We start from the raw sequence: 27,319 nt of genomic DNA, 5'->3' as shown, positions 1-27,319 counted from the left end.
AGGGTTATGTGACCTTTCAGTTTGGTACACAGAAGTACCAGAATATTTACACAGCCCTAAAAATGTATAAATAGACATATTGACAATTTTACACCGAAAATGTATTCACGAAAAATGTTAAAACATAGAAGTATTGTATGATTGGTTTGTAAACAAAGAACATCTCATCATTTAAACAATTTTCAAACTAGTTGGCCTTAAATCCTAATCCAACCTTGTACGTTTTATTATACCACAAAAGAGGCTCTCGTGTAACCTTGGTGAACAAGAATCGGTGACAAATAAGCCACCACTAGTAAACCAACAGGTATAAAGCAACTGTGCAAGGGTTCATCAATCTAAAAACATGTGTGTTCCACATTGTATATTATGCAATGTAAACAGACTGAGAGACACACCAGAAACAGTACCGTAAAATATAAAACATGCAAAGATCTCAATCAGTGCCATAGCTGTGTTGTAAATAGTTTAGTTCCTACAGAAAAGACTTTGGAATACGTTTTAAGAAATCCCTTTTAACTTATTTATTTTGAATACAGAAATATTTATTTTCCACATTCACGGCTACAGCAACATATGACCCTCCTCCCAATTCTATATTACAAATATGAGCAAAGAAATAGCAAAGATGCTGTTGCTTACTTGCAGACAAGAGGGAAAGCATGTGAATTCAAAAGAAAGGTTCTCCTTACAATTCTGTTCTAATGAATTGACAGACCAGATAGGACAAAACAACCATTCTTTGACGCAACACCAACATGAACAAAGACGGAATACAATCAGTGATCCTTCCTTCTCAACAGGTGCTGTTGAAGCACAATGTACATGTATTGGTGCTTGAGAAAGTGGAGAATCAGTTACTAGATATGCCTGTCTCACAGAAAGGGGGGTAGTTAAATGTTTTACTGAATTCAGCCAAGCTTGGATTAAGTTCTATATGGGATATACATGTTTTTGTTCCCTCCACCCCCAGATTGCGTAAACAGTTCCCTCAACAGCCTTTTTTCCATTAGGGAAAGTTTTACACTGAAAAAGCAAACAAACTATTTTTCAAAAACTAAAACTGCAGTTTTCAGCAGCACATTCTTAATATTCCCATATTTTTCTTTATACACACACACACACACACACAGAATACAGAGGTCATGCCATGTCCTTCTCTCAAGACAGTAAAATGCATGCCAAGCTGTGCAGAAGTGCAATATTGTAACCACTGTAATAAGAAGGCAGATGTTGCCAACAGCATCTAAGTACATGCCATCCAAAACATGAGAATCAGGCACAATGAAGAGCTACCACTTGTAAACAGTTTTAATAGTTCAAGATATCATCCAAAAATGGAAAGGTGTGATCACAACAGATTTACAGTACAGGAAATGCTGCTCTTGGAATGCAAGAATACTACCAAGTATATCGTCTTTTTATTTTCAACACAACAGTCCTATGTTGTGTAAAAAAACACACACAAACTTGGTTTACTTGCTTTTTTTTGTGAAAATGGACGACAACCTTGCTGCAGGGTTAAAAATATCTGAAGAGCCGCTTCTTGTTTAGACATCCTGAACCAACACTGCAGACTAGAACACTGTTTAAACTCCACCCTGCAAGAGGGACAAGAACTCAATGATTGTGTGTGCAAAGAAAACCCCCCAAAAAACACATGCACACACACATTTTGACATCAGTCTACATCCAATTGTGCCTTTTTGTACCTACTACATCAAAAATAGGTTTCAAAGAATGCAGGTTTGACGTATTTCATTTAGAGCACATGGTTCTGTCTAGAACAGATGAATCTGGATGCTCTGGATAGTTCTGGTTTGGCCAAACTCAGCTCAGTTCAAAATTAACAGGAAAAAAATAAAATAAAATCAAGATTTCCGCACTTGTTGGAACAGAGTATGGATGTATTGGCAAAGTGGGGGTCTCATATGCATTTATTTTTACTGAAACAAATGATAAACTGCATAATCTAAATGGACACATAAATGTTGTGACCGAGTAGTAGTTGAATAGCCAAAACTTCTGGTAAATATACAAATGCTTGAACAGTTAAACAAATGGATTACATCTGTATTTAAGGCGATCACTGGTTGTTATTGAAATCCTGTGTTTAATGATCAACATTCCAAAAAACACATTTCAAAAACTGAGTTCCACTAGGATTACTGGATTATTGCATTTTCTAGGTGTATAGCACATAAAGTAGATTACAGTACAGTATCCATCTCCTTTACATTACATTGTGCAGGTATTCAGGTATTGATACACAAGTCAGCATAGCTACGGGAAGTAGCTCAGTATTTGGGACGCTGGCCTGGAGCACAGAGGGTTCACTGAAGATCAGTGGTAAGTTTGTTGGTCTGTGCCATCCACATCTTAGTAAAAAGCTGACCCAGCTATGAACACCTACTCGGTTATCTCCAAACCAAAGGTTCTAGAACGTTATAATGTAGTTGCCCTGCGAGTCCAGAAGTCTGTGAAACTGTTGAGACTTGTAAGCTGCAGAGCGCCCCTGCTGCGCATGTAACACGACCACTCACACAGGTCAACTAATCCCAAGGAACTGATTGGATCACCTTAAGCAAACTGGCTACTGTTGAGCTTCCTATGAGCAATGTATTGAACTCCGCCCCTCCCCACCCCCCACCCCCTGCCCCTCCCCTCTCCTCCAGCTGTCTGTCTGATCTGGGTTTACTGGGTAGGAAGAGGGATCCCCCGGGGGTCTGTCACCTGCCCCTCCTGCAGATTCTTCACCAGCTGAGCCAGCCAGCGCTTGGTGGTGGTGTCATCCTTCAGGACCTGAGCGAAGGTTGTGTCCTTGAGCTGGTCAGGCAGGCACTGCCTGAGGGCTTCACGTGCCCTACAAAGGGTACAAACAAACAAACTTACTGTCTCCCTTCAGGATGCATGCCACATACTACAAAAGACAAACCTATCATGTCTACTGGATATGTTGTCATTTGGTTACCAGAAAATTGTAGGAGTACAGATTATACAAATATGTCTGTTTGTCTTTGATCAACTTTGGTAAAACATTATTATTATTATTATTATTATTATTATTATTATTATTATTATTATTATTATTATTATTTATTTCTTAGCAGACGCCCTTATCCAGGGCGACTTACAATTGTTACAAGATATCACATTATACATTATTTTACATTATACAGATATCACATTATTTTACATACAATTACCCATGTTCAGCTAAATCTATTGGATGTATTTAGGCCCAGGTTTTACTTCTGAAAGAAAACTGGTCAACTACCATCCAGAGTGCAGTGTATTTTATTAAAAAAAAATAATAATAATAATAATTGAAATGGTAGCGAACAACTCTTCCTAGTGTGTATTCTGTGGAAGTACAAGCAACAACAGTCTCTGCCCCACAATAAAAAGGTTAATACCTAGGATTGTCAGAGAGGCGGAGATAACAGCGGACAACATGTTTCAGGAGGCGAGCAGAGGGTTCTTTTGATAGTTGCAGGACCATCTTCCCCTTGACAAAATCAGAAAAAACATGTTATTAAAAAAAAAAGAGGAGAGAGGCTTTAAAAGATTAATGGAAAGGATACTAAACTAGATGTGTGTTTGTGGACAAAAACAAGCTTCCCTGGGACAGGTTGTGATTGTCAGCATTCCCAGTAAAATGTGATGAGGATCACAAACAAACAGGGAACAAAGAGCAATTGTAGAAGGAGACTTGCTTTGTAAAGATGAATTGGATATGTGAAAAGGATCTTTATCATTGATATGTTAAAACAATGTGGCTGTGCAATGGTTCATTTCTATAGGAAACTTTGTTGTGAGAACCACAGACTATAGCAGTGTACCAAGATTGTTTGAAAGTAGTGTGCATCATTCTAAAATAAACTATGTTGTGTGGAAGGAAAAGGAACAATTAATTAAGTCTGACAACAATATATTGCAATGAAGAACATTCTTGACAGAGGCATGGTTTGAATCAATGCTACTTAATTATGTAAACTCTGCATCATTGCAAGGTGTTTAAAGGTTAGGCATGAATGTGTTCCCCTGTACATGTAGGCCTGCTGACTACTGAATCACTGCCTCATAACCGAAATATTGTAAGCAAATAGGAAGTGTCTGCATCACTGGTAGTGCATGGGGCACACTATTTACTTACCAGTATCATAGCAACATGGGAAAAGCGCTCATAGGTTTGACAGATATATGCCAGCCCTGTGTCATCCAAGAGAATTTTCTGAAGTATGAAAGTAGCAACCTGTAGCCAATTAAACAAAACATGTTTTTGTTAGTTAATATATTCCCCCAGTTTGAAAATTCAGCACAATTCATTCTAAGACATACAATAATATGTATAAAAACTGTCTACAAATAGCAGTGCGACTTCTTCAAAAAGTCAATGGAATTTCATACAAAAAAGCTTCTTTAAAACAAAAACGAACATTTCAGAATCCCGCCTGTCACACAATACAATACATATTTCTTGTAATATATTTGTAGTTGCTAAAATATAACTTCTTGAACTAACTAGGCCTAATCTTGTTTGACAAATATGTATTTAATATAAATAACACACACGTATGCCCCCCTAGAAGCCAAAAAAATAAAATGCACCTTAAAAAAGACCTATTTCTACCTATGTAACGAGTGGGACCTACTGTTTTGGAAAGCTCACTGCCGGACTCCATGATACGCAGGCAGAGGGGAATGATCTCTGTGGTTAGTAAAAAGTTTATCACTTCTTGCTCATCTGTCTTCACTAGAGCTCCTGGAGGAGAAGATACAAGTCAATGAGCAGATCAGCACATAGAAAGCACCACTATTTAAACTGCCTGCAAGTTTGTTTTTGCTTTCAGTTCAAGTTTCATCAAGATTGTATTTTTCCTGACATACTGCAATCCCACTGGTTCTGAAGATGCATCATGATAATTAATAATTCACAACCAATTCATTTGACATTTTCACTACGCCATCATTGAATGCATTTACATTTAGCATGGTGTAGCATCAATGGTCTAGAGCAGTTGTTTATCAATGTTAAAAATGTGTATACTGAATTAACATTAAAAAAAAAAAGTAACACCCCCGCCATGGCTGTAAATTTAAAAAATAGAGCCATTAGTATGACAAAAAGGTTAATGACCGTGACACAGCAGTTTACACAATAGCACAGAAGAAATGGCAATTAATAGTTTTAATGAAAATTGCATAAGTGGACCTTGAGATAAGCAAATCAGGGGTTAGCATAATGGGAAAGTACAGTGTGTCAAATAACTTCTTGTTCTGGGAAAATGCACCATGGAAAGTGATACAGAAAAATTTGGTTCCTGACCACACCCCTATTGAAATGAATGGTGTGACATCCTCTACAATCCAGATCCTATCCATTCTGGAATCCAGCAGGATTTTTAAGTCTCTTCTGTCTAAAATCTATGTAGATCTGTATGCAATCCGGCACTGGGTCATGTGATTTGTCTTTTCTGAGTCTAAAACTAGTATAAAAAATAAAAAAAGACAAAAGCAAGACATTGGGTATACAGGTGCTCTCCACTTAGAACAGACCCCAAGGGGCAGTGGAAATCAGTACTTTATAAACGAAGTACGTAGTAAACACAATTCGAAATGCTGTCTGTAACTGCGAACAGAAGTACCATAAATATAAACAATACAAGAAAGTTTAACTGACAAAGAACGGGAGTTTATTTATACAAAATACCCTGTGGGCCATACAATGTAATAAGTAGGGGTCTACCTAAATCGCGATTTCAAATTGGGGGGTCACCGCAAAATTCACCTTTTAGGGGCCAATGCATACAAACAAGTACGGAGAGGAAAAAAAAAAAAAAGAAACCTTGTTTAAATGAACTACTGCACAACCCAAACGACGCAAACTACGTATCTTCCCTTTTTGATTCCTTCGCCGTCCCATGTGCATTAAGCAAAAAACAAACAAAAAACGTCCACAAATAACATTACAAAAATTCTCCAAAGCAGTTAACGTTCTTGTTTACTGTTCAAATGTCTACTTGATGAACACATGCTGTTCTCCGAAGCGTGTGCTGTCAGCCGACCGCTTTTTTGCTGGTGCGCGGTGAGCAGAGGACACCCTGGCCGACCTAACCCTATCTCCCCCCGGGCGACGCTCGGCCAATTGTGCGCCGCCCCCTGGGAGCTCCCGTCCACGGTCGGCTGTGGAATAGCCTGGACTCGAACTCGCGACGTCCAGGCTATAGAGCGCATCCTGCACTCCACGCGGGGCACCTTTACCGGATGCGCCACTCGGGAGCCCCCCTTGCACACTGATAATTTAAAAAAGATATATCATATGGGATCATTTGTTAGACAACGAGAAGCACCCTGGTTGCAATCTAGTTTACACACGAGGCTTCTTAGTACATCTCGTATAAAAACAACCCCATACTGGTGATAAGTGCAACTTATATTCCCTTACCTATGACTCCAAGACTGGTGAGGCGCAGGTACTCGAAGGGGCGTGTTTTACTGACGGTGTGCAGAAAGGGGTAGAGAAAGAGTGGGATGTGAGCAGCGAGAAATGCAGACCTGAAAAACACAGAAATGACAAAGTAAGGGAGAGCAGTTTGAGGATCAAAGGATTGAAATCTTAAAACATGTGAATGGTTAAAAGAAGCTCTCTGGAGAACTAGCCATCGACCCTGCAGGGCATGTGGATCCTAATGGAAGTCACAGGAATCACAGTTTAGGCTACCTTGTTTAATAAACTGTGTTACCTGCAGCATGTAGCTCGCCAAATAAAAACACAGAACAGCTATGAAGTCAGCATGCAGATATACTTTCATCACAACTGGATTAGAAGTTCTTAATTAATAACATAGGTTCTGACCCCAACAGAGCATGTTATCATGGAGGAACAGGCCCAGAAATTATCTGCCTGGATTTGTGGGGCAACTGACCAATAGTGGTTTCTTAATCGCAATGTGGTGACAAAGCACAGGCAACCTACCTCCCCAACCCTGCAGTGCCATGGCCAATGCAGCACTCCCTGTGGGCCCCTAGTCAAGATCGGCAACTCAGCATGACCAAGATTCAAACCAGCAAGCTTCTGATGGTATGAATCACTCTGCACCCAGCACGCTATTGGAGTACATTTCAACTCCTTATAGGATATCAATGTTAACAGTTGAAATAGCAGAAGTTACCTTGTTTCTGGATGTGAAGCTACACACTGCAGAAGTGCCAGGGCATTGCACACTCTGTTAGACTGGTGTGCCGTTAACGTTGGTGGGTTTATGGAAGGATATATATTTACAATTTCCTGAAAAGAAAACGAAACAGAAACCATTACATATCTGATAGAAACTATTCAATCAATCTTTTTAGGGTAAATCTGTGGTAAAATGTACTTGCACCTTGTATTTTAAAAGCGAATCTGTATACAAGCGTGTCTTCCTGGGAACACTTGGGGTGAACTCAGCTGATGCACAAGAAAACTCTTCTACCCCAATACAATGAAATCAAAAACTATTAGGAGGTGCTGCTGCACATGGCAGGGTTAACTGTACCTATCAACTTATTAAAATCATCTTTAAAGAAAGGCAGGAAGTAGGCATTGTGTTAACTTACATTTTATACCACAAATGTCACTGTATTTGAAAAATGGTATTTGCCAGTTTGTTAGTCGATTCTCATCCATGTATAAGATAACACTTATGTCAACATAAGATGTAATGTCTCATTATAGTTTTGGGACTGTACCGGACATGGTATACATGTATGCAATAACGACACGCGTGCCTTCATATATTCCCCAATTCGGACACTGTTAATAGAAGTGTTTCGTAGATATATGTACACATTTAGTCTGACATACAAATAGAGATGCACTGCTATCTTTATTTTTGTAACCCCACAGTGTGCTTTTATTTCCTATCACATTTTTGTTTCATTAGCTTATTTTGTATCTCTTTATACCAAATATAGCATCCTCATTTGTGCTGTACTTGTATGACTGCTTCTGCTAAATAAAGTACTGGAATATTGAGTATTGTTGATTCCCAAGAATTAAGTCACGAAAATTCCATACCACATTTTATTTTGAGAGTTGATTAAACAATGTTTGTGTTGTGCATTGTATCAAGCTGCCTCATCATATTCTCTTCCCTTGCTATGGATATTAACACCTGAGCCTCTTCATCGCTCCAACGGACGTAAGTGGAGGGTGGACACGGGTTTTGCTCAGACATAACTGGGAGAAATTGCATTGGAGTATAGTTATACACATTTAGACAGTACTTAGTAGTACTTTACAATAAAGACGTTTTGACAGTTGTTTGGAAAGCTATTTGCACGTGTATTCTGAAGTACTGTACAGTAGCTGTAACCACCTGAATTCACAAGCCCACGATGCAGTTTATAAAGCATTTTTAAATAGTTTGTGAACGTGTAGCGCGCAGTTGCAGTGGTGATGCAGTGCTCTGGAAATGACAGACACAAGACAGTTCACAATTAAACAGCTCCTTATTTGGCTGGGTTGTGGGTCAACAACACTTCAATAATAAGCACGGGCTCTACACAGCAATGTGTATCGCTCCGTGCAAAACCAGGGTTTCAGTCCTGAAATAAGACACTACTACTACTACTACTACTACTACTACTACTACTACTACTACTACTACTAATAATAATAATAATACACAACACAGACACGGTCACTTCTCCAGACAGGAAGTGCTCTTTGTGCAGGTGTGGTGCAAGACAACGATCGTGAAACAGTGGTGCAGTGCAATCCGGGTTTGGTGCTGGCTTGTAGCGACAGCTCCCAGTTAGTGTTAGCCATCTAACAATGACAAATAACAACAGTTAGAACAACAAACAAACAAAACACGAAACACTCACGCTACATTTACACTTATTCTCCTTTACAGGTCCTTGCAGTAACCATAACAATGGAACAGATTGCTTTGTCACATCCCCTGAAGTACCCTTAGTCAAGCCCCCTTCGATAGCTAGTGCAATCATGTATCCTCCAATCCATGACTAACACATCGCTAACCGTATTAAGGCGATGACTTCTGGTATTGTGACTCTGCCCCCTTCCTGGATGGCTGGCTTCCAACTGACCCTGGAATGAACTGCCAAACCATCCAGTACGGGGCACACGGTTCCTTTTATACAGTGCCCTCACAGGTCGGGGTGGAGATTGTTGACTAGGATTCATTCACTCTCCGTCACAGTTTTAAACAGAAACTTGGTAAATACAATCTGTATGACACTTTACAAGCGCATATAGACCCATGCATGATTAGGGTTATGCAAAGTTTTAGTGAAGACGGAGAAAAAAAAATGGGGGTGTGGCGCAGTGTCCCGCCCCTTTGTTTATTATTTATTTATATTATGATTTATGTTTATATTACGGCGAAGCGCCGCTTATTTTGTTATTGTTTTTGCATTTTAAAAACCCCGTGAGGATGCGTGACTGATCAGCTACTGATTATTTAACTAGCTGATAGTCATGCATCCTTACTAAACATAGACTGTGGCCGAGGGGTAATAAGATAATTAACAGCTAGTTAACCCCTCGGCCAGAATATAAAAGCCTCGAGCTGTCTGCGCAAGGGGGAGAGTGTCAGAGGAGAGAAGGATTTTGAGAGAGAGAGGAGATTAAAATATAAACAACTGCTATTTATCGTGCTGGGTTAAACCAGCACGCTTATTTGTTTATTTCTATTTGTTTGGCCAACGTGCCCTTTTGTTTGTAGTGTTTTGTTTAAATCTTTTGTTTTGTTTTATTATTTAATAAAAGCACAGAGCGCCGTAGCGCTGCAGTTTCATCCGCCATTCATTGTTTGGTTTCTGTTACTTCCTGGTCCGTGAAGTCACCTCACACGCCACTCAACAGCACTCGGTCACAGGGGGTTATCTGCAAAATTGATCTGTTAAGGGAAATACTGCAAACAAAATATTAAAACTTCCCTGCTGCCATCTTTGGACCATGGTAACTTACGTATTGCCATGTGACTTACTGGCTTTAGGTAAAATGAGCTAATTAACATTTTCAAGAGAAACTCGTGTTTCCATGTGTAAGTGAGCGTTGATTTCACGAGAATTTCCTGGATTCTGACAGATAAATTAGACTTCCCATTAAAATACTACAGCCGTTTTTTGGGGCACTTTCCCACGTTTTCCTTCCCAACATGCACGCGCACTGCCACTTCACGTGAAAAAAAAACCACACATGTAAACGGGCCCATTGAATACAAGAGACAGCTTACAAGTACAACTAATGGAATTAAATGAAACCAATATAAGTCCAGCTGTGTCAAGTGAACAAATAAATAAATAAATAAATAAATTGGTAGGTAGGAATAAAAAAAATGAGAACCACATGAAAGGAAAAGGATCCCACTATGATGGGGACTGCAAGTCCAAGTATTGAGTGGGACTAACCCTGGTGTGTCAGAGCTGGTTTGTGAATGCCTCTACTAGAGAAAGAACTGGTCTTGAGTTAGTTTTCAGAAATAACCAAAGACAGGGTACAAAAAGTACGAACAGTGGAACCACTGGGAACACGTATAATAGGTCTATTGTAAAAGCAAAACAGCATCATCTAAAACTTTGGCACAGAACCTGCATAACAGACTGGGAAAAGTCACTGGAAGGTGAATCTGTACCGATATTTTTAGAAAGGCATAACCAGGAAAGACTCATCAGCCCTACCCTCATAGTATGTACACTAGATGATTATTAACCCCACAGGAGATGGAATGTCTGGGGATGGGGATGTAGTGGATCCGGTCAAACAGTGGCTTCCATGGAAAATGTTCCTGCTAAGCAGTAGCTGCAGTAGTTGCTGTGGACATTCTTTTTGTATTAAACATGCGTCAACATTTGTGAAAAATCCCAAGAAGAACCGCCATGTATGTACATTACATTGCTGCAATGCCCATCATGAGGTCAGTGTGCTATTGTAGCTTATAATCCAGGGCTGGCAATGGAACGTGAAACAAGCAATGTGATTGGTCAAGCAAGGTTCCAGCTGTCCGTATATTGGATGGATGATACAGACAGTTGTAGCCATATTTGAAATCTCTGCGCTGCCTCGCAGAATTTAAAGTACCGGTAGCCATCTGCTTTACAGTTACAGATGTACAGTAACTAAAACTGAGTGACCAATTACCAGCAAAAAAAATCCCAAAAGTAGCAAGTAAACATGCCAATTTGGATGAAAAACAATTCAATTAACTGGAAGACAGCAAAACAGAATAACAGCTGTCTTTATACTAACCCAGACTTTGTCACTTCAAATAATGTATTTTTAGAAGTTTGTAAATGTTACAGAAAAACACAGAGACACATACTTGAATTGATTTGATCTCAACTCTGCCTCCTGGTGTATCTTTTCAATGGCAATGTACAGTTCAACACAATATCAAAAATAAAGATGTACTTTCTTTTACATGTTTCAATTAAATTAATTTACTCAGTTTAACTTAGTGTGTAGTTCAAAGTTATAAATGGGACTACTTTATTGGCGCAAGATATTTAATAAAAAAAAATATATATATATAACTTTTTGCCCTAAAACATGATTTATGCATTTTAATATTTTATTTTTACTTTTATATTCAGTTGTATCTAAATATAGGTGTGTAATGTTACAAAATCGGACAATCAAGTCCTTTTGTTACTGGTTTTGTAAAGACAAACTTTTTTTTTTTCTTCAACATAATAGACGGTCAGGAATAAAAGTTGCCATATGGAGGAATGAAAGACGAGCTACTGTTCTCTGCATGTAGCAATACAGTGTCGTATCAGGCTAGAATGACGTTAGGAGTGGAATAGTGTTTCTACATAATGTTGCTCAAACTCCTTGATCGTATTACCTGCCCTATTCCACCGTCACCTACTTACCTGCCCTATAAATACAACAGGTGCACCACAGTGATTGAACTTTGAGAAACGTAGCTGATCTAATTCATGCTGTGTATTCAAGACATAGGCAGAGACAACTACAGCAGCAGAGGGCATCGTCTCATAGAAATATGAATAGAAGATGTACACGCAGCATCTTTGACAAGTATCCTGATCAAAAAATGACAGCAATGTACCACTTGAAGATGTAGGACGCAAGACGTTTCCACTACTTCAGTGACCCTCTCCTCTGATACGAGCGTGTACCAGGGTGGGGTTCCTCCACCTGTTTTGTCACACTCAAGTCTCCACTGCTGCTGTTTTGTCGGCTCAAGCATAAGATTCTTGGTATTTCTCCTCCTTGTAGATATAGTCGTGACAAATGGAACGGAAAAACATTGAGCTCTGTAGCAATACAATTTACTTTAATGTTTAAACTTTTTTTTTTTTATTAGCGTAGGGTGGGAACCTAGGAACCTGGGGAATGTACACAGCATGCCTAAAGCCAATGCAAGACTAGGCAGGGTGTTTAAACACTGCGGTTCATGGCATTTTAGGAAGAAGCAGGATTTGGAAGATGAGCGCTGCGTGGATTTTCATGGCGTTTTGAGAAGCAGGATTTGGAAGACGAGAAAAACATAGCATCACACGTCCCCGCATGTTGCTACAACTGTTTAAACAACGTACCTGTAATTTTAATTTTCATTGTTAACATCCTGACAACTTTTTACACTTATAATTTTAAAGTCTGTTTCAAAGCTCTTTTCAAAATGTCCGCTCTAGTACACTGATAGTGTAAGGATTATTGCCCACATTGTCAAATAAGTAACACAACAATACCGATCCATGATGTGGTACGGAACAGAAAAGCCTAAGCACTTGTGATTTATTTATATATATATTTTTTTGTTTTTAGAGCAGTGGTTTTCAACCTGTGGTACACACCAGTAGTTGTTCTTTATGACAATATGATTCCTCAACCACAATACACCCTCAAATCGCACCATTGTAATGTATCCATTGGTAATATTTGTACCACAGAGACATGAGGAATTATGATGCAGGGCTCCAGACTGTGACTAAAATGGCTGCAAATGCGACAACATTTTTTGAAAACTGTTTTTTCGGTGTTAGGCACCATCGGCACCAAGTGTAACACAAAAATGCTGACTCTCCCTTTAAAAGCACGTGTCAATGTTTCTGAATGCGACATGACGGCGGTCTGTATAAAAAAACACATATAATAAACTGAAGAGCGAGAAGGACGGTAACAACTTGATGGAATACAAATGCTTCTAAGTGTAGCGAGGTGCTGTATTAACACCAGCAGAATACGAGAACACCAGTTTCATGCAACAGTTGTGATGGTGACCAAACGTGTGTACTGATGTGTAAAAATGTTGCTAAAATGAACAGTTGAACAACAGCGAAAAACTAAAATACAAATGCACTTAAGGTTTGTGTGTTGCACACGTGCCATTAACAAAATGCACTGGAAACGTAAGATAAAGAAAATAATTTTAATGAAGGGCTGTAATGCAGCAAAAAGCTCAATAATTAAACATAAGACAGTGAAAAGGTTACCATACCAAGCTGAATGTTATTTGTGAACCAACGTTATCTTTCGCCAGTCAAATCATAGAGTGCCTAAATAAAGTTGTCACAGATTTTTTTCCCTTTCTTCTTTAGCAGCCGCAACTATCCCAGAGATAATTATTTGGTTACATTGTTTACTGTCAGGAGTTTAAGGATGATTTGCGCATCAGATTCCCCAGTTAGATGAGCTGATAATATCTCTTCAGCCAAAGAAGCAGGCATGGTAATTTAAAAGTACCGTTACCATAATGAAAAACAGTAATGTAACGTGAGTTTAGAACTAAAGCAGGGTCAGCTGTTGCATGGGAAACAAAGTGTATTTTTCAATCTGACCATTCTAAGAAAGATGAAACCAAAATGCACAAAAATACTTGGGACTGTAATTAGGAAGTGTACAACTGAGAAGAAAAAAAACATGTGTTTTATATTTTGTGTATGTATTGGTGCACAGAGTGTGGGTTATGTAGCACAGGTGATTCAAAATGTATATTTGTATTTAGGCACAGGGATTGCACTTCATGTGCAGATTAAAGTGGGTATTAAATGGTCAGACAGCCTAGCTATTAAATACACAATGCCTTTTTACTGTTATCCTTTATAAAAGCTTTTTTTTCAAGTCCATTTGTCCCCTCCTTTTTTCACTTGATCACTTAAGTCTATACAGCAAATTGGTCTGTCCACCAACCGTTCTGGTAACACATTCAAATTAACATTCTTTACTAAATTCAGGTTCTCAATTCCTATCTCCATTATTCATTTCTGCATCCAAAAACCCAACGTTCCCCCATTTGTCTTCAAAATCTCCTTTTTACAGTGATTTATCCATCTATCTTACATGTTTTTCCTAGGAGGAAACGCTACATGAAGAGGATTAACCTAATCCAATATTTAATGCTTAATGATTTCCTCCTTAATTCCAGTGCGAGCATTAATCGGAGCGGATTTCATCGCTCCTACACACACCCTTACTGCTTTAGCTTGAATATTATCCAATTTTTTCACCTTGCTTTTACATGTTCCCACTAGTATCTGACTTCCATAATCTACTACACTCCTTACTAATCCTATGTATATCATCATCATACTAGATGTATTCGCTCCCCAACTCATCCCTGAAATATTTCTTAGAATAGGGCAGCAGTGTGGAGTAGTGGTTAGGGCACTGGACTCTTGACCGGAGGGTTGTGGGTTCAATCCCCAGTGGGGGACACTGCTGTTGTACCCCTGAGCAAGGTACTTTACCTAGATTGCTCCAGTAAAAACCCAACTGTATAAATGGGCAATTGTATGTAAAAATAATGTGATAACTGTATAATGTGAAATAATGTATAATGTGATATCTTGTAACAATTGTAAGTCGCCCTGGATAAGGGCGTCTGCTAAGAAATGAATAATAATAATAATAATAATAATAATAATATTAAGCCTTCCTTTATATGTATCTATTATGGTACTTCTCTGTTTTTCCAACTCAACTTTTTATCAAACCCCTCTCCCAGGTTTCTGAATTCTTCCATCTTGGTATAATACACCTGAACTCCCCTGCTCTCTCCTCCTACGTGAGAGCAAGAGGACCCTGACTTTGTTATTGATATTTTAAAGCCCCACTGATTAGACCACTTTTCCAGGGTATTCATTGCCACTTTCAATTCTCTAACTATTTCAATGTTTGTCTTTTATAAATAACCCCATTGTCAGCAAACAAACCCATAGCCACATTAGATCCTACTAAATCATTAATGATATTAAATAGCAAAGGGCTGTTAATACTTCCTTGAGGAGTTCCATTTTGCATCTCAAACCTTTCAGATAATGTCCCCTTGATTTTCACTTTAAATTCTCTTTCCTTCAGAAAATCTCTGATTCAAACAGCCCTCTTCTTTATTCCCAATGTTGCTATTTTATATATTAAACCTTCTTTCCAAACCATATCATAAGCCTTCTCTATGTCAATGAATATTTACCCAACCACCTCATTCACATTCAATGTCTCATTGACTTATGTAGATAATTTTACCAATTGGTCTACTGTAGATCTGTATTGACGAAAACCACTCCAATATTCACTCAGTAACTTTTTAGTTTCCAAAAAAAAAAAAAAAAAAATACAACAATCTACCAAACACCATTCTTTCCTTAATTTTACAAACAGTAACCGTCAAAGCTATGGGTGGATAAGAGACTACTTCCCCCAGATCCTTTCCTGCCTTACTTACAGGAATGACGATGGCATTCTTCCATTCTTTAGGCAATAAACCCAACTCCCATACTTTATATAAAGCTTCAATAATATAGCTGAACTATCTGGCAACAATTTAAATTGTTTTAAATTTAAATTTATTTTAGTTTGAATATCTTCCAATATCAAAAGAATTATCAATATAAAATTAACCCCTCTTATCCTTAACATTAGTATCAGAACTTATTTTAGTGCAATAATCCTGCCAGTATTAATTTTTCTAAATAACCCTTTGAGCCATAGCTTTTCCTTTTTTGTATTTAATTTAATCACATGCTAATATAGTTTATTCTAACTCTTCTCAAACAAGCTTTCCTTTGTTTAATCAGTCTAGAACACTCCACCAAGGGACTGCAGGGTTAACACCTTTTCTATTTCTCCTCATTGGAATGGCATTATTGCTGCTGGAGAAATAGCCCTAATCATTCTTTCATTAAAAATATCCACCTTCTCATGTATTATATATTTTCATCAATGGTAATGTTACATAAATATTTACATTTTTCCCAATCTGCTTTTTTATAATCCCATCTCTCTTCTTGCCCCTGCTCTTCAATTTTAGGAAGTGATTAGGAAGTGATTATCGGAAAATTATCACTTCCTATTTCTTCAGATATTCCAATTCGGAAACAATAACTATTTCAGAAAAAATATTCTCCTTTATCCCAATGCAAACTCCTCCACCTCTACCTTCCTTTCTATCTTTCCTTATAAGTGTATACCCTGGTACTTTAAAGTTTTAGTACAGTGCCTTGCAAAAGTATTCAGACCCCTGACAAATTCTCTCATATTACTGAATTACAAATGGTAAATTGAAATTTCGTTCTGGTTGATATTTTATTTTAAAACACTGAAACTCAAAATCAATTATTGTAAGGTGACATTGGTTTTATGTTGGGAAATATTTTTCCATACTTTTGCCAGACTAGCGTACGAACCCTGTCCTTTAAATTCCATCCTATGCTCCCCTCTAGTTACACTTACTCTGACCTTTTACCTCACAATCCCTGAACTCATGATCACCACCACACCTAGCACATCTGCAGCATGCTATTTCCCTTGTTACAACTGTACACAATTAAAGGTGAGGTCACCAATTCCATACACAACAATTGCAAAATATTTAAAATAAACATGCCCAGAATTTAACTGCAGTCATCAGCTGCATAAATTAACCAAACAAGCAAGTACAGACAAACCTAGCTGTAATGGTCTTGGTTTTACAGGACACATCTGGGGATGTATAAGGCCGTCCTGTCAGGGGGGTGGGTTTCTTCTAGCATGGCTTATTTGTTTGATATCACATCTTTATATGGCTGGACCATTTTTCTAACTTTTGTACATGGTCAATGTTTTTGTTATAGATATTCAATTACCTGTGTCATGCAAGTGTTAACAGCTCTTAGGTTCTAGAGGTAGTTTTCAGGAAGCAGTGGCTGACAATCATGGTATAAGTAAGGCTACAGTTTCCAGATGCCTATTCAATGTTTCTAGTGCTTTACTCACATTAGTGACTACATATGCTTTCCCGAGCAACCTGACAGAAAAAGAATAATGACTGACTTCTACAGTGTATGCAGTCTGCCAAAAGTACTTGGAGCTGCACATGGATCTCAAATAGCAATGCTGTCCCCTGCTGAGAATGAGCAACTATACATATGCAGAAAAGGTTCTCATTCCAGTAATATTCAAGTCATCTCAGTTGCCAAAATGTCTGTGTTAGATACTGTCATTCAATACCCGGGAGTACGCACAACAGTTTCGCTTTGCCAGTGTAGATGGACGTCTTTTGGGAGATAGCGTGTAAGTTAATAATAGTAATAATAATAATAATAATAATAATGCATTTTATTAACAAGTTGTGTAACATAACTATTGATCTATTTTCATTATTGCTTACGTAGGTGGATAACAAAAGATGGGTTTCTTACTCCAAAGTTGGGTCAAAGGTAGCAGGAAGAGAGTAGCTGTCTGCTTTTCTATTTTGGCTTATATCCAGTGCCCTGTCAATACCAGCAACGGCTACTTCAAATATATTTAGGACCCTGTTTTCGTCAGTGATGTCTTTCTCAGTCGCCCTTCCTTTAATTTCATTCTGCTCATTAAAATCCATTTCTCTCTTATTTCAGCTGTACTGTTCTCTGCATCCGTGATCATCTGCCACGCTTTCGTGACTAAACTTGCTGACAACTTGCCGAATAGAACAGATTTGTGTTGACCAACCATTTCAGTAATTGGATCAATTTCTTCTTTTGAAAAATGGGCTTTCCTTGGCACACCTGTCATTGTATGCAATTAGAAAAATCAGTTAACGTGGATTACCGCAGTTACTGATTTTTCTCAATGTAAATCTCAAAAGAGTGACCGCACTTGTGTTTTTGAAGTCCTCGCAATGACAATCTCTGTGTCTTCACAAGCACATCGCAATAGCAGAACTGTTATGAAATGGCCCATGAGTCTGTGAGAGAGTGACAGCTAAAACAACAAACAAAGCCACTATCTTCAAAGCAAACATCCTATCAATCAAGCTGTGTAAGTAAACAGAGACCAGTCTGGCAGTTCGCAAAGGGCTTGACTGTCTCTATACAAAGTCTGGTGTAGTTTAGTGACGGAAAGCCATAACACAGCCAAATATTAGCTGCACATATAAAATCTCTAAAAACCACACAATGGTCTCTGGCCACCTTTTGTAACACCTTTGGAATGAGGGGGGAAAGGTGGGAAAGCATAAATAAGACCCACCCCCCAGGGAATGGAAAATGCGTCTGATGCTAGGGCACCCTGATGAGGGAAGCGTCTGCAGAATAGCGGAAGGTGGGTATTTTCGGGGGACACGAATAGATCCACTTGAGGGCGATCCCATTTCTGAAAGAGCTGCTGAGCCACCTCCTCGCAGAGACGGTGCGTAGTTTGATGCCTTCATTGCTGTACCACTTCCCAAGCTTCAGTGCCAGATAGCATAGGGGCCAGGGTTTTGTACCCCACTGTGGCAAAGGGGTTTGCAGTGCTCAGGTGTACAAGTGATTCAGGTGCTCCAGACAAAGGACAAACACAAAGTTCACAGGTCAGGTTCTTTAATATCCTTGAAAAGGTTTTAAATAATAAAGCTGGCTCTACCCAGCAATGGGTATTGCCAGCAAAACTGGACTCAAATAATAAAGCTGGCTCTACCCACCAATGGGTCTTGCCAGCGCCAAAACAAGGGGTTGCAGTGCCAAAATAATAATTCAAACACAAAACACGTAACACAGTCACAAACAACATGTCTCCAGACTGTGTGTTCTGGTGCAGATGCGGTGCTCCGAGTGGTGGAGCTTTTGAGCGTTCAGGTCCGGGCTGGCTTCTGGCTGCAGCTCCCGGCTTCGTATCAGCCGTCTGGCAAAGACAAACACAGGTGTTTTATCAATGGGACAACACTTCATTCAAGGTTCCCGTCCTTGTTTTCTCCCATTAACCACAACAAAGGAACAGATTACGGCGTCACGTCCCCCTAAAGTACCCTAAGCCCCGCCCCCTCCGATAGCTAGTTCAATCACGTCTCCTCCAATTCATGACTGAAACTTCGCTCACCATACTAGGGCGATGGCTCCAGGTACCGTAACGCCGCCCTCTTCCTGAATGGCCGGCTTCCAACTGCCCCCGGAATGAACTGCCCAATCATTCAGTACGAAGCCCGCAGTTTCTGTTGTACAGTGCCCTCACCGGTCAAGAGGGAGATTGTTGTTTCGGATTCATTCGCTCTTCGTCACACCCCCCTGGTGGTTTATGTAGTGTACTGCTACAGTGTTGTCTAGATATACCTGTACAGACCTGCCCGAGTGTGTGACGGAAATGTTGAAGTGCCAGAAATACAGCTAAGTACTCCAGGAAGTTTATGTGTTGTGAGCATTGGTAGAGATCCAAGACCCTAGCGTCCTGACTCCCCTCATGTCAGCGCCCCACCCCGTCAGGGAGGCATCTGAGAACAGAATATCCTCTGGTTGCTGGCTCCTGAAAGGACGGCTGAGATCTACTGTGTCGGTGGAAACACACAAGTTTGCATCTTGCTTTGCTCTGGTGGATATTTTCATCTGGTGCGAGGGTGACTGTAGAGGAGACCACTGACAAAGACAGTGCTGGAGGCCCCTCATGTGCAGGCGTTCTGTACCAAGAGAATGGCTGACGCAATGTGACCAAGCAGCTGCTGGAATGCACTCACCGGAGCAGAGCTGAGCTTTAAAATCTCACTGCGATGCTCCTTATCGCAGCCCTCCTGTCGGGAGGCAGTAGTTGAAGGAGTATCTAGTCGCCCCCAGAAAGGAGATCCTGTGTGGGAACCAGTATGGATTTTTCTTCATTCGCCATCAGACCTAGCTGTTGGAAACGATCCAGCATTGTAGCAAGATCCCGGATAGCTCGCTGTTGTGACCGAGCTGCTAGAAACCAGTCGTCTATATAGGGGTACACATGGATCCCCTGACCCCTCAGAGAAGCAGCAGCTACTGACATCAGCTTTGTGAAGACCATAGGAGCTGTTCAAAATTCCAAATGGGAGCACACTGAATTGCAAATATTGCCCTCTTATGGAAGTTCTCAGTGCTTGCTGAGAATGAAGATCCCCTGGCGTACCTGAATCCAGACCTGCGGCTGGGCTTGGCGCTGGGAATGGAAGTTCTCAGTGCTTGCCTTGCTTCATGCGTGGTCTTGCAGACCTTCTTCATGTCTGCTCCAAACAGCAGATGCCCTTTAAATGGGAGTTCTACTCGCTGTCCCTGTATCTCAGCAGGCAGAGAAGCAGACTGTAGAGCAGTGGTACTCAATTACATTCTCTGGTGGGCCAGATACGGCACTGTCCAAACCTTGGGGGGCCAGAGGCAGCTCAAGATGTGCGTAGTGGTGGGGGGTTGTTTAAATGGTCATGAAAATCTGACTATCCAATCACACTTTACATACAGTAACAAAACGTTGCAACACTGCACTTGCACCAATCAACTAATACATCTCAGAAATAACTATTTAACATGATACATGATACATGATACTGACCAGTATTCAAACGACATCTTGCAAACAAATAATTATACAAATCTCACTGTACTGCTATTAAAACAGCATGTTATTAATTAATTTGATTAAATCTAGAAAATGTTCTGACAATTACTGCGCAGCAAGCATTCAAGTTAACTAACGAAAGCACTTATGTTGTATAAGCATCTTATTAAGCGCCTGATTAAAAGTGTAGCACAGTGTTTAAATATGCATGTTCTAGCTCCAATGTGTTTAAATGTAAATGAAAAGTTTCTAAATTATATACATGGCATGACAGTAAACTGAGGGGAAAATAAACTTAAGTGCACATCTACCGTGCCATCTTTGAGAGGCGTGCTGCAGGTGCATTTCCTACTGTTGCCAAACAGGTTTTTTTAGCCCAAATAAGATATTTGACAGGCACGGTTTCTTCAGCCAATTTCCTGTGACTGAACACATACTGGTGGCCGCATTGCTAATTTTATTAACGATACTTAGTTAATGATATGAAAAATAAAGGAAATAGACATATGCACTTAAGTTTTTTCATGTATTTCTATAATAATGCCAAACTGTTTAATTTTGTTTCTCAAAAAAAAAAAAAAAAGCTGTGCATGCAAGTGAAAACTGTCAAAGTTTAGCTACCTCCAAATTTGCAGGCATGGGGTCAGACAATAATTTGGACATGTCCATCCACAGGCCATGTTAGTAACTTGCCATATGAGCCTGGTAGTTTGCAATACACATGCCCACAGAGACTGCAGAAAATGTCTTAATGGAAGCCCTGTCTGAATGCTTGTTTTTCAGGGTGGCAAACATAAAAAGCACTGAAACTGTAGGATTTTTAGAAATGTCGTCTTTATGAACTGCGGGTACTTTACAGAGCCTACGAGCCCTTTGTACAGTAGGCGGTATCCCTGAAGGGGCTTACCAAACTGACTCCACAGATTGCCACATGTCAGGGTTAAAAGGAAGCAGGTGTCTAGAATACTCCAGTAGACGTTCCTGCCACCTGCTGGACATTCAGAGCCACTTTAGCCCTCAGAATCTTTGTAATTTAAAGAGGCTTTAGAGACATCATCTTCATCAGAAGGAAGGTCTACCTCAAATTCATCCTCCTGGTCGGGGATTAGGCATGTCAATGCTTCTGCCGTATTGAAGCCAGGCTGCAAGGACGTCACTTGAGGAGGGGGAGGGGGTGGAGACGGTGTTGGGTCACTCTTTGCCTTACGTTTCCCTGATTGGCCAGAATGTCTCGTAGGGGAGCGTTTCACCCGACTTCAATCTTACAGAAGTTGTCGGGGGAGATGTCAACACACATTTTACGCATTTAGTGGAGGCTCCAGACGGAGATATAGGAGCTCCACATTTCCTACAAACCATTGTAGCACAGCCGCTACCACAGTAATTAATAATAAACTCCTTCCAAAGAAGGTTACTGTTTGTCCAGCGCTGTCTGTCCATATCACACAGCCAGTTTCCACACCCGTCTCCGGTGGCCCAGACCTCCCTGGGTAAATAATGCGCCGTGCACAGCAGAAAGCCGCTGGCAAAAAATTATCTTCCAGACATGAGAAGAGGGCGGTTGGTCCATGTTTTTGCTAGCCTGACAGCGGAAAGGTTCCAATGTTGTGTGGAGTCCACGAAGAACTGGTAATTTTTTTTATATATTATATATATATACATATATACACATATATACACACACACACAAAGAAGGTTCAACTATAGTGTACAAAAATTGAAGGTTGATCAGAAGAAATAAAAAAATAGATGTACACAGAGTTTAAATGATTAAAAAACAATTTTTCAACATGTTTCAGGCAAAAGCCCTTCTTCAGCTGTACATTATGCTGATGGAGAATAAGCCATGTGTGGTCAAAAGGAAAATTTTGGTCGCTAAATGGCTTAACCGTCCAGACATAGTTAGAACTGGGAGAAAAGTTTAAGTTGGTGCTCCATTTAGGAGTTGGGCTTTTGTTTAGTAATTAATGAAAGTGCAAGGAAGTGCTTATAAAGTACCGTTCTGTGTCTGGGTCTGTGCTGTAAGGGTGAAAAGTGAGCCTCAGCCGCTAGGCTACGGTGTGTGTGTGTGTGTGTCTGTGTAATAACATGATATATATATATATATAATATTCAGTGCCTTGCAAAAGTATTCAGGCCCCTGACCAATTCTCTCATATTACTGAATTACAAATGGTACATTGAAATTTCATTCTGTTTGATATTTTATTTTAAAACACTGAAACTCAAAATCAATTATTGTAAGGTGACATTGGTTTTATGTTGGGAAATATTTTTAAGAAAAATAAAAAACTGAAAAATCTTGCTTGCATAAGTATTCAACCCCCACACATTGATATTTGGTAGAGCCACCTTTCGCTGCAATAACAGCTTTAAGTCTTTTGGGGTAAGTATGTACCAGCTTTGCACACAGTGTCGGAGTGATTTTGGCCCATTCTTCTTGGCAGATTTGCTCCACGTTGTTCAGGTTGGTTGGACGACGCTTGTGGACCGCAATTTTCAAATAGTGCCACAGATTCTCATTGGGATTGAGATCAGGACTTTGACTGGGCCACTGTAGGACATTCACTTTTTTGTTCTTGAGCCACTCCAATGTTGCTTTGGCCTTGTACTTGGGATCATTGTCCTGCTGAAAGGTGAATTTCCTCCCAAGCTTCAGTTTTTTTGCGGACTGAAGCAGGTTCTCTTGCAGTATTTCACTGTATTTTGCTCCATCCATTCTTCCTTCAATTTTAACAAGATGCCCAGTCCCTGCTGATGAGAAGCATCCCCACAGCATGATGCTGCCACCATCATACTTCACTGTAGGGATGGAGTGTCTTGAGGCATGGGCAGTGTTAGGTTTGTGCCACACATAGCGCTTTGAGTTTTGGCCAAAAAGCTCTATCTTGGTCTCATCTGACCACAAAACCTTTTCCCACATCGCAGCTGGGTCACTCATGCTTTCTGGCAAACTCCAGACGTGCTTTCAGATGGTACTTTTTGAGTAACGGCTTCTTTCTTGCCACCCTCCCATACAGGCCAGTGTTATGCAGAGCTCTTGATATGGTTGACTGGTGCACCATTACTCCACTCCCAGCCACTGAACTCTGTAGCTCCTTCAAATTGATTGTTGGCCTCTCTGTGGTTTCTCTCACAAGTCTCCTTCTTGTTTGAGCGCTGAGTTTTGAGGGACGGCCTTTTCTTGGCAGTGCCTGGGTGGTGTGATGCAGCTTCCACTTCCTGTATTGATCCAACTGTGCTCACTGGGATATCCAAACACTTGGATATTATTTTGTACCCTTTCCCTAATCTATGCATTTGTATTACTTTATCTCTAACTTCTGTAGAACGCTCTTTGGTCTTCATTTTCCTTCAGATTCACAGCCTGACCAATGATCCTTCAACAGTTGGGTTTTTATCCAGAAAATGTGACAGCAACTTTAATGGTTCACAGGTGGAGGCCAATGGTAAGGTAATTGTGTCCTCGTTAGGGCAATTTCTTTCATCGGTGTAAATTGGGAGCTTCCACAGCACAGGGGTTGAATACTTATGCAAGCAAGATATTTCAGTTTTTTATTTTTCTTAAATATTTCCCAACATAAAACCAATGTCACCTCACAATAATTAATTTTGAGTTTCAGTATTTTAAAATAAAATATCAAACAGAACGAAATTTCAATGTACCATTTGTAATTCAGTAATATGAGAGAATTGGTCAGGGGTCTGAATACTTTTGCAAGGCACTGTGTGTGTATATATAGATAGATAGATAGATAGATAGATAGATAGATAGATAGATAGATAGATAGATAGGAGTGAGTACTATTGCTTGTACTATTATTGCATTATTATGAATTTATTTATTGAGACTGCACTTACCTGATGACATGTCCTAGGAATCAATTTTTACATATTCCAATACTGTGCATAAAATAAAAACTTGTTGATCCCAACTGAATATGGGATGAGAAACTAAAGAGAAACCGCTACATTTTTACTTTGTTTTACATAATATTTTTTGGTTCTTAATACCCTTATAACTGTCTTGCAAAACATATGTTGTTGCAGGAACTTACTGGTAAAAGCAGTGGTGTATGGGATTTGTAATTTTTAGAGCCTTTCTAGCAATAGAAATAATGACACAATGAACTCCGATACACACAGTGATAAAGCACTCATGTGTTTTGTTTTCCTAATGAGTTTGTATTTGCAGCCAACTATTTTAATTTCTGATCAGTTTCAGGTCATTAAAGCATCGTTCACACGTGTGCCTAAAAATAAAATTGATGGTCCTACCAACAACTTTTTTGATCACAAGTGCACCGTAGAGCCCTGTCAAGCTAAAATGTGAAGCGAATATGGCCTTTACGCATTTGCTCCAACCACAATATGACACTGCAAAAAGGGGACCTAACTGAGTTTCTTATGATGTTGTTGCTACCTGTAGAAGAGCAGCAATGGTGCCACAGGAATGCCAGAGCATGGGTGCCAGGTCCGGAACAGATTCCCGCTTCTTGCTGAGCTCCAGAAGAGCATTCTCACGGGTCTCTGGGCTTGACAATTCGTTTATCCACTGGTATATCTTCTCCCGGTCCACCTGCGCCAGTGCTGTGGTTACAGCCTGTAAAAACATAAGGAGGATAGCATGAGGATTAAGCTAATAAAAAAAAGAAAAAAGATTAATTTGGTTCAGCTTGCTATAAGAACTTTATTCTGACTACAAAAGCTTTCTTAGAAATTTCAGTTTGAAAGGGGGTTAAACTCCAAGAATATCACAGTCAAAGTAATAGAGTGGATTAAGGGACAGTGTCAGAACAAAATACATACAAATGCACACAACTTAAAATGGGCATTTAAAGACATTTCCCATTGCAATTTAAATTGTTTCCAGATGCCTGCCATTTGGTTCCAAATAAACCAGATTGCATAAGTTATCTGGAATTATAACAAGCAGGTTCCTAATGCAATGTAGTATATTTTACATAAAGAAATAAATGCTCTTATTGTATTACTTGTATTGTAACACTTGAAATGTATTTGCTTACGACTTTGCCCTGGATAAGGGCGTCTGCTAAGAAATAAATAATAATAATAATAATAATAAAATGACAACGCATGAGTCAGGCACAGTGTGATTACTACGAAACTATACACAACAGGACAATTTACTATGGAACTACACTATGCACAACAGGTCAAATTCATGATACAGCATCCCACAATGATGTTCAATTTTAGACTAGCATCTTAGGTGCAAGTTGACTCACTACCTTCTTCCACAGGTTAGTCCCCTGGGCACTTCATCATAAATCATTATTCATGACATTATTGGTTTTGCTAACATTATTTAAGAATGATTAAAAGAAACATTAAGGAATTTGAGCGGATATGGCAAATCTACGGATACCTTTGTTTTATTTTAGATAACATTTTTGTCCATAATGTAAAACAAAAACAATGATAAATAAACGTACACTGACAAAGGCACTACTAACCAACATATGTGTCTACTTTGCTTAAGGAACGATCTGATCAAACTATAAGCGACAGCTGGATTATTACGATTATTTTTTTGAGCATTTTTTTTACTGCATCGGGGAATCAACCTGGATTGCATACACTACTTATTGTGGTTGAAACTATCCAGGGACATTCCCCAGGGCTGTGAAATGCAAACCAACCGCTTAGTCTTTAATGTTGCCGTTTGCACATGTGTTCTAGTTATGAAGCAGTCGACAATTAAGGGTCTTAATACCACTGTTATTATTAAATCGATTTGTCCGTATTATTTGTATTATTAAAGACCATATCTGGACCACGTTTCTAACAAGTTCAAACTTTTAGCAGCTGAAAAGAAATAGAGGTCCTTTGGAAAACGTTTCTTTGCTTAATTTTGGAAAACTGACATATTTTCCCTACAATGAGACTGTGGGTTGTTTGTTACTCCCAAACAGAAGCTATGGTGAGATACGTGTATGGTACACTTTTTTAACCTGAAGACATTGGTAAGATTTTCTTTATGGCTGTAGTAATTGTACTTTTTTTTAATTACTTTAATCCCTGGCTAGTTGTACAACTAAATGTCAAAACTGCCTGCGTAAGATTCAGAATTTCGCTAAAATTAGAAAGGGTGGTTCTGTAGAACACAATGAAAACACAAATCGCAGTTGAATAATAACAGAAGTTTGACACAGCTGTGGTGAAACAACGTTACAAATGAATATAAACCACAGACTCACCGCCCCTGTAGCCAGCATTCTCTGTAGCGCTTGGATGTGGTCTCCGGAGGCTGTTAGGTCCCTGTTTTAACTCGGTTTAATTTAATTGTATATTAGTGACAGAGGCTCTGTTTTCTAAACAGAAGGGATAAGCGTCGAGACGAGCGCCGGAAGGGTAACCTCTGAACTTTCACCCGATGCTTACGCGCGCGGAGATAAAAACAAAAAAAATAACCTATTAAAACCAGATCTTAAAACAGTCGTAAGTGGCAAACATAAAATACTACAATAATAAGTACACCAATATTAGTAATTTAAAAATAAAATAACAAAGAGGATGTTTTTACACTTTATTTCAAATGTGACC

General features: G+C 39.4%; 1 protein-coding gene across 2 annotated transcripts; it reads right to left on the bottom strand.

Annotated features, from left to right (window-relative positions):
- Positions 1-499: 499 nt before the first annotated feature.
- cnot9 (CCR4-NOT transcription complex subunit 9) lies at positions 500-27,159 on the bottom strand. 2 transcript variants are annotated; one of them, XM_059031984.1, is made up of 9 exons: positions 26,974-27,159; positions 25,176-25,355; positions 7,176-7,291; positions 6,449-6,558; positions 4,656-4,765; positions 4,157-4,255; positions 3,417-3,508; positions 2,734-2,863; positions 500-1,601 (listed from the first exon to the last, which is right to left on the bottom strand). In XM_059031984.1, the coding sequence occupies exons 1-9, from the start codon at positions 26,989-26,991 to the stop codon at positions 1,590-1,592; spliced, it is 867 nt and encodes a 288-aa protein (XP_058887967.1). In that variant the 5' UTR covers positions 26,992-27,159; the 3' UTR covers positions 500-1,589. The 2 variants fall into 2 exon arrangements, with proteins under 2 accessions (XP_058887967.1, XP_033857567.1); XM_034001676.3 differs by having other exon boundaries at positions 1,297-2,863.
- Positions 27,160-27,319: the final 160 nt, after the last annotated feature.

Source organism: Acipenser ruthenus, chromosome 10 (assembly GCF_902713425.1).
Source record: "Acipenser ruthenus chromosome 10, fAciRut3.2 maternal haplotype, whole genome shotgun sequence".
In the NCBI taxonomy this organism is placed as follows: Eukaryota; Metazoa; Chordata; class Actinopteri; order Acipenseriformes; family Acipenseridae; genus Acipenser; species Acipenser ruthenus.
This window is presented reverse-complemented; position numbering and strand designations above follow the sequence as displayed.